At 49.1% G+C, this 8345-nt stretch overlaps 1 protein-coding gene across 1 annotated transcript; it reads left to right on the top strand.

Moving 5' to 3' along the window:
• Positions 1-29: 29 nt before the first annotated feature.
• LOC129374156 (transmembrane emp24 domain-containing protein 2-like) lies at positions 30-1765 on the top strand. The gene is made up of 4 exons (XM_055052412.1): positions 30-412; positions 536-553; positions 1401-1508; positions 1616-1765. The coding sequence occupies exons 1-4, from the start codon at positions 295-297 to the stop codon at positions 1738-1740; spliced, it is 369 nt and encodes a 122-aa protein (XP_054908387.1). The 5' UTR covers positions 30-294; the 3' UTR covers positions 1741-1765.
• The last annotated feature ends 6580 nt before the right edge of the window (positions 1766-8345 follow it).

Raw genomic sequence — 8345 nt, 5'->3', positions numbered from 1 at the left:
CCTCTCGTTAGTAAAACTGTTGGAAGCACAATGGCAACATCGTTTGCCAGTATGCGCATATATAGGGAGCCAGAGGTCAGGAGTTTTTATTTTACACAATTTGAGTTGTTTTTGTTTAACTCAAACACAGCAGCGCCTCCTACCACCAGCCTTAGCAAGTTTTCTGGGTGAAACTGCACCCTTTCATTATTTCTTACCCAGATATTGTTCTCTCTTCAGATAACTGGGCCTGATGGTAAACAGATTTACAAAGGAGACAGAGAGTCGAGTGGGAAATACTCCGTGGCTGCACACATGGACGGAACCTACAGGTTCTGCTTCAGCAACAAGATGTCCACCATGACGCCCAAGATCGTCATGTTCACCATCGACATCGGAGAGGCGCCGAAAGGCCAGGACATGGAGACGGAAGGTACTCAGATCGGCCACGTCTGAGTACACGGCCCGTTTTATGTGATGCTGTTTCTATTTTAAAGATTTTCTCGTTTGAATTTCTTTTTTGACTTTACTTTGGGTAAATTTCCCTCCTTTATAGGTGGTGACAGCTGGGATGGTAGGAAAAAAAGAAAGGCAGAATAAGTGAAAACTGTCATATTAAATTTGGGATGCACTGTGGAGTTTTCTCTAACCAGTCTTGTTTTGATATTATAAACTAATATTAGATGTTGTTTGCAACAGATGCGGCCTTAATGTTTGTTTTTTTTAACTGTTTGCACTGAGTATCAGAGAAATGGTGTGCTATGAAAAAGTATCTGCTTCTTTTATGGATTTCAGCAGGTTTAGCTCGTCTTTCTTGGTTACTGAAGAGCATCAGACAGAAATGAACCGATGAACATGCAGTGTCAGTTTAAGGTTACTTTGCAGCATCTCAATCCACTTTAAGCGCACACAGTGACCCAACTGCTCAGCAACCTTCCATTTTGTTTGGGTTGAACCTGCTGCATAAACATCCAAACACTTGATTATTTCAAGATTTTCATTTAGAGAGAAGAAAGAAAAATTATGGTTTCTGCACATCATTCATGTCTTAAAACGGCAAAGCAGCTCCAGACCATCATACTACCACTACCATGCTTCACTGTTTGTATGGTTCACTTTTCTGAAAAGTGGGGCAACTTTCCCCAAAAAAGTTCCACTTTCACCTTGTCTGTCCATTTTCTTCAGGTTATCCAAGTGTGACTTTTTATATATATATTTTAAAGTTTGACAGCAATCATTTAAATGCGAGTCAGATGAAATCCATAAGCAGAGCAAATACTCCTCCACAGAACTGTAGTTGTAAAGGAATCATGTCTCGGATGCAAGACGGTTTTTTTGCATGTACAGCGTAGAAGCCTGACGCACGTCCTCTGCACGCGTCGTCCTTCTGGGTTTAACGGCTCGCTCGCTGCTCGTTTCAGCTCATCAAAACAAGCTGGAGGAGATGATCAACGAGCTCGCCGTCGCTATGACGGCGGTGAAGCACGAGCAGGAGTACATGGAGGTCCGTGAGAGGATACACAGAGCGGGTAAGGACGCAAACCCAGCAACCGTTTGTTCTGATAAAGCGGAGTAAAATTTATCCTCACATCCTGTCTGCTGTGTTTTTTTTTGTTTGTTGTTTTTGTCCTTCTAGTTAACGACAACACAAACAGCAGAGTGGTCCTGTGGTCCTTCTTCGAAGCCCTCGTTCTGGTGGCCATGACACTCGGACAGATTTACTACTTGAAGAGATTTTTTGAAGTGCGACGAGTGGTGTAGTTCCCTCCATCCATCCATCCATCCTGTGTGTCCTCCACAGTTTTTTTTTGTTTGTTTTTTTTCTCCTCCAACACCAAGACAGTTATTTCCACACTGAGAGACAAGACTGGCCATTTTGAGAAAAGCCAACACATGATTTGATCTGATGAATATTTTTCGTTGTTGCTGCTCTGTTACCTGCTTAATTCCCTCTTTAATTGTATGTTTGGAAACATATGGCCAAAAGAGTCTCCTTGTAGACGTCGGATTCTTTCATTCTTTTCTTTCTCTTTTGGGTTTGCCAGGTTTTGGTCGAGGTTTGATTAAAGTCTAGTTAAGCGCCGGTTTCTCGGCAGGAAAGCATTCGCTGGCGCAAATGGCCGAGGTTTCTGCAAGCGCAACGCAAGAAAAATGTCAGAACGCCTGCGCGGAGTCACACAGGGGGGGATGTAGGATTTCATTGGAATGCAGCATCTGGGAGGTGGAGGGTTGTTCGTAAGGGTCAAAGTTCACCATTCCACTCATGTTTTGAAGTGTTAAGGATTCATCTTGCAGCTGGTCTTTCTAAAAAAATAAAAATGAGATAACCTCTACCACTGTTATTGGATTGAAAGTGGAACATGCCAAGGGAACTCAGTGGACATTTTCATGGAGGTTCGTCTCTGCTCCCCGTGTATTTAACTAAATCAACCAGACCACTTGTTCACATGTCTAGTACGTTTTTTTACAGTTTAAAACTCGACTGCTGGTCGTTGAGGGTCAGATTTTAACTGAGCTATTTGGATGATAGCTCCGAAACAAAAGTGAATGAAATCTGAAATCCATATTAAATGTTGACTGAGGGCGGGGTCGAAAGGGCGGTTGGGAGTTTGTACACTTAATATATTTTGTTTGGGCTTAGTTGCTTTTAGAATTGTCGTCAGGTTTTGGTTTCACAACAATATGCCATGTTTAGTTTCTGGAGCATGTTGAGTGCCACGCAGCCGTCAGAGCGCCGCCGTGTAATTCCTACGGTCCCTGAATGCTGCGTGGAACCAAACGTGCTTCAGTTTTGTATTAAAACAGTTTTGCGACCTCAGCCTGCTCTGGACACAGTGTCTCCTTTTGTTTTTGTAATTGCAACAACAACCTGCTTCATGGGTCTGTACAAATGAAGGATGGCTTTCTGTGAACAAATCCCCCAGGTTTCATAATAAAGCAAATATTCTGTACGACTTTTTGTCTCGTTAAAACATCTTTGAGCAGCAGATGTCTAGGACGAAAGATTTGCCTTTGTTTAGGGATGTGCCTAAAAGACCGAACAACAACACAGCAACAACCCATTATTAATCAAGAATCTAATTGGATCAATCTGTGTCATTGCCATCATGTGGGCACAATGCAAAGCAGCTGTAGTATATTTTCCCCAATAGGAATAAAGTTGCCTTTTCTGCTGCTGATGGTCTGGAGGGCTGAGTTGATCTGAGACTAGCTGTTAAACAGACCAGAGGAGAGGTCAAAGGTTATGCAGTTATGAAATAAGCTTATTTGCTGCCATTTTACTAATTAAGCCCTAATAAAATCTTAACATTGAGAACAAGTTGGCTGCAGACTGATTTATAGAACAAAAAGCTCAAGGGGTTTAACTATATATAATTTTTGATGTTTGCACATCTGAGATCTAGAACAATAAATCTGGTCTCCCTCTAACAGATTCACTGATATTTAAACATGTTAAACGTCTGTCTAGGGCCCCATATTACTTTGAGCCAACCTGCATCTCTGGAATCTACCTGAATCCCCCGTTGGCCCCTATGTCAGCCCGCCGATTCTTTGGGGACATTTTGATTCATTTAATTGCGGCATGTTTGGCTTTATGCTGCGGTTCTAATTATTGCTGCAGTATTTTCTCTGACGTTTATTTCATAACCTCTAAATGCTCTGGGCCGAAACTTCCTTTAACACTTGAGGTTCTGCAGTGTCTTCTATTTACAGCCGTTCACTTCCAGGCCAGATCCCATCAGCAGCGGCTTTTACCCACCTGGCAGAAACATTAAGGAGAAGCAGAGCCAACAGTCAGCAGGAGGTACCGGGTGGTACACTATACATTATATTACAGAAGCTAAATTAGGGAAAATCAAAGTTTTTTTTTTTGCCATTGGTGATGTACAGACAGGAGGAACATGCTCCAGTTAGTGAGAGGTTGATCAACTTGAGGCTCAACTCTCTGCTGCCACCAGCTTCGCTTCCGGCAATTTAAATGGGAAAACGAAAATTCAGCAATTTTGAAGAAAAAAAAAATCAGAATTGGTCAAGCCAAATGAAAAATAGGTACTTTTAGTACAAACCTCGGGGTGAAAAAGCAATGTTAATTATATTTCCATGATTTAATGATCGCAGGTCGCTGATTCACAATTAGTATCGAGTAACTGGCTTATCAAATTAATATTTTCATCAACCCAGTTTCACAGCAGTAATGATTTATGTAGCTGCTGATGAAATTTAGCTGATTTGTCTGGATGTTTTCCTAACTGAAAAAAATACAACACAACAACAGATGTATACACCCTGGTTTGCTGAACAGATGATTTGGGAAAATATTCCACATGAAAGTTTATTTTCAATTTTTTTTTAAGAGTTTTTTAAACTCTTAATCAGATTAATTTTTACTATTTGATTAAAGACAGTAAGTGTCAAAACATTTAAACCTCCTGCTACAGAATTTAAAAGCCCATTATATTATTATTATTATTTTATGTGCAGTATTTTTATAGAGAAAAAAAAACTCCAAGGGAATCTTGTCCAGATCAGAACAAAGCGCTTTACTGACATCTACTGGTGAAAAAACATATGGCGCCCTTAACATTCCTTCTGCTTAAATCCCTTTCTTGCCGACTGTTGAATTTCTTTTGAACACTCGCAAACAAGAGCAAAAATACTACCTGTTCCTGTGACCTTTAACACCTAGATAAGTTACAGCGTGTTTTACAGGGACACATTTCAGAAACAGCAAATTAAGTTTCAATCCTAAAATTGTCATCGGACATTTCATATATGATATGATAAATATCACTGACTCAATAGGAATTCATATTTTCATTGATTAATGGTGTAGATGTTTTTTTCCTAGTTTCACAATATAAAATAGAAAATGAAAATTGTTTTTATTCAAACTTCAGACGTTTTTCAGTTGTTCTGCTGGAGCGGGAAACGTGACATCACGTTCCTCTGTGACATCACGTTCCTCTGTGACATCATAGAGCTGCATTCTTGAATTCCAGGGAACAGCCAGGAAAATATCAATCATTTGTTGAAGGCTCTCCTATCGAAATTGCTTGTCTGCGATTTGTTTGGACAATGGACAACGAACAATATCTGGAGCTGGAGGCTCAACTTGCAGAGCACGAGCTTGAAAACAACAGGAAGTTGAGAAAATGGAGAACGAAATTTTGAAATTGCGAGAGGAATACAAGTATCTAAGGAAAAAAAGAAAACATCTCAAAAAAAGGGGGAGGATAGAGAGTTGAACATGGACAAGGAGCTGGATGAAGACGTGCCAGTGCAGAAGCCATCTTTCTTAAAATGTTTTGCCCTAGGCTTCGGAATAGGGATTGCCTGTATTGCTGTACTCGAGACCGGTCTTGCACTTGGACCCCGGGGAAACAATATTTGCACCATCATGTGCAAATATTGATGGTCTCCGGTACAGAGGACTCAGGACTCAGAGGCTGGTCAGGATAGCAGCAGGAAGGAGACGCCGGGGAGACCTGTAGGGACGCTGGGAAAATCGGTAGGGACGCCGGGGAAACCTGTAGAGACCCCGGGGAAACCTGTAGGGACCCGGGGGAAACCTGTAGGGACCCAGGAGGAACCTGTAGGGACCCAGGGGGAAACCTGTACGGACGCAGGGGAGACCTGGAGGGACCCTGGGGAAACCTGTAGGGAGCCGGGGAATCCTGTAGGGAGCCCGGGGAAACCTGTAGGGACCCTGGGGAAACCTGTAGGGACCCTGGGAAAACCTGTAGGGACCCCGGGGAAACCTGTAGGGACCCCGGGGAAACCTGTAGGGACCCCGGGGAAACCTGTAGGGACCCCGGGGAAACCTGTAGGGACCCCGGGGAAACCTGTAGGGACCCCGGGGAAACCTGTAGGGACCCTGGGGAAACCTGTAGGGACCCCGGGGAAACCTGTAGGGACCCAGGGGGAAACCTGTAGGGACCGCAGGGGAACCTGTAGGGACCCCAGGGGAAACCTGTACGGACCCCGGGGAAACCTGTAGGGACCCCGGGGAAACCTGTAGGGAGCCCGGGGAAACCTGTAGGGAGCCCGGGGAAACCTGTAGGGACCCTGGGGAAACCTGTAGGGACCCAGGGGGAAACCTGTAGGGACCCAGGGGGAAACCTGTAGGGACCCCAGGGGAACCTGTAGGGGACCCTGGGGAAACCTGTACGGACCCCGGGGAAACCTGTAGGGACCCCGGGGAAACCTGTAGGGAGCCCGGGGAAACCTGTAGGGACCCTGGGGAAACCTGTAGGGACCCCGGGGAAACCTGTAGGGACCCCGGGGAAACCTGTAGGGACCCGGGAAAACCTGTAGGGACCCTGGGGAAACCTGTAGGGACCCCGGGGAAACCTGTAGGGAACCCGGGGAAACCTGTAGGGACCCGGGGAACCTGTAGAGACCCTGGGGAAACCTGTAGGGACGCAGGGGAGACCTGTAGGGACCCGGGGAAACCTGTAGGGAGACCGGGGAAACCTGTAGGGACCCCGGGGAAACCTGTAGGGAGCCTGGGGAAACCTGAAGGGATGCCAGGGAGACCTGTAGGGACCCCAGGGAAACCTGTAGGGGCCCCGGGGAGACCTGTAGGGACCCCGGGAGACATTAGGGACGCTGGGGAAACCTGGAGGGACGCCGGGAAAATCTGGAGGGACGCCAGGAAAACCTGTAGGGACCCCGGGGAAACCTGTAGGGACCCTGGGGAAACCTGTAGGGACCCCGGGGAAACCTGTAGGGACCCTGGGGAAACCTGTAGGGACCCCGGGGAAACCTGTAGGGAACCCGGGGAAACCTGTAGGGACCCGGGGAAACCTGTAGGGACCCTGGGGAAACCTGTAGGACGCAGGGGAGACCTGGAGGGACCCAGGGGGAAACCTGTAGGGACGCAGGGGAGACCTGGAGGGACGACGGGGAAACCTGTAGGGACCCCGGGGAAACCTGTAGGGACACCGGGGAAACCTGTAGGGACCCTGGGGAAACCTGTAGGGAGCCTGGGGAAACCTGACGGACGCCAGGGAGACCTGTAGGGACCCCAGGGAAACATGTAGGGACCCCGGGGAGACCTGTAGGGACCCCGGGGAGACATGTAGGGACGCTGGGGAAACCTGGAGGGACGCCGGGAAAATCTGGAGGGACGCCAGGAAAACCTGTAGGGACCCCGGGGAGACCTGGAGGGACGCAGGGGAGACCTGGAGGGACGCCGGAAAACCTGTAGGGACCCCGGGGAGACCTGTAGGGACCCCGGGGAGACATGTAGGGACGCTGGGGAAACCTGGAGGGACGCCGGGAAAATCTGGAGGGACGCCAGGAAAACCTGTAGGGACCCCGGGGAGACCTGGAGGGACGCAGGGGAGACCTGGAGGGACGCCGGGAAAACCTGTAGGGACCCCGGGGAAATCTGTAGGGACCCCGGGGAAACCTGTAGGGACCCCGGGGAAACCTGTAGGAGCCCGGGGAAACCTGTAGGGACCCTGGGAAACCTGTAGGGACCCAGGAGGAAACCTGTAGGGACCCAGGAGGAAACCTGTAGGGACGAAGGGGAGACCTGGAGGGACCCTGGGGAAACCTGTAGGGAGCCGGGGAAACCTGTAGGGAGCCCGGGGAAACCTGTAGGGACCCTGGGAAAACCTGTAGGACCCCGGGGAAACCTGTAGGGACGCAGGGGAGACCTGGAGGGACGCTGGGAAATCTGTAGGGACTCCGGGGAAACTTGTAGGGACCCCGGGGAACCTGTAGGGCCCCTGAGGAAACCTGTAGGGACCCCGGGGAAACCTGTAGGGACCTCGGGGAAACCTGTAGGGACCCCGGGGAAACCTGTAGGGACCCCGGGGAAACCTGTAGGGAGCCCGGGGAAACCTGTAGGGAGCCCGGGGAAACCTGTAGGGACCCCGGGGAAACCTGTAGGGACCCTGGGGAAACCTGTAGGGACCCGGGGGAACCTGTAGGGACCCTGGGGAAACCTGTACGGACCCCGGGGAAACCTGTAGGGACCCCGGGGAAACCTGTAGGGAGCCCGGGGAAACATGTAGGGACCCTGGGGAAACCTGTAGGGACCCCGGAGAAACCTGTAGGGAACCCGGGGAAACCTGTAGGGACCCGGGGGAAACCTGTAGGGACCCTGGGGAAACCTGTAGGGACGCAGGGAGACCTGTAGGGACCCAGGGGGAAACCTGTAGGGACGCAGGGGAGACCTGGAGGGACGACGGGGAAACCTGTAGGGACCCCGGGGAAACCTGTAGGGACCCCGGGGAAACCTGTAGGGACACCGGGGAAACCTGTAGGGACCCTGGGGAAACCTGTAGGGAGCCTGGGGAAACCTGAAGGGACGCCAGGGAGACCTGTAGGGACCCCGGGAGACATGTAGGGACGCT

The sequence above is a fragment of the Poeciliopsis prolifica genome, unplaced genomic scaffold, assembly GCF_027474105.1.
Source record: "Poeciliopsis prolifica strain line A6 unplaced genomic scaffold, Auburn_PproV2 SCAFFOLD035, whole genome shotgun sequence".
Classification (NCBI taxonomy): domain Eukaryota; kingdom Metazoa; phylum Chordata; class Actinopteri; order Cyprinodontiformes; family Poeciliidae; genus Poeciliopsis; species Poeciliopsis prolifica.
This window is presented reverse-complemented; position numbering and strand designations above follow the sequence as displayed.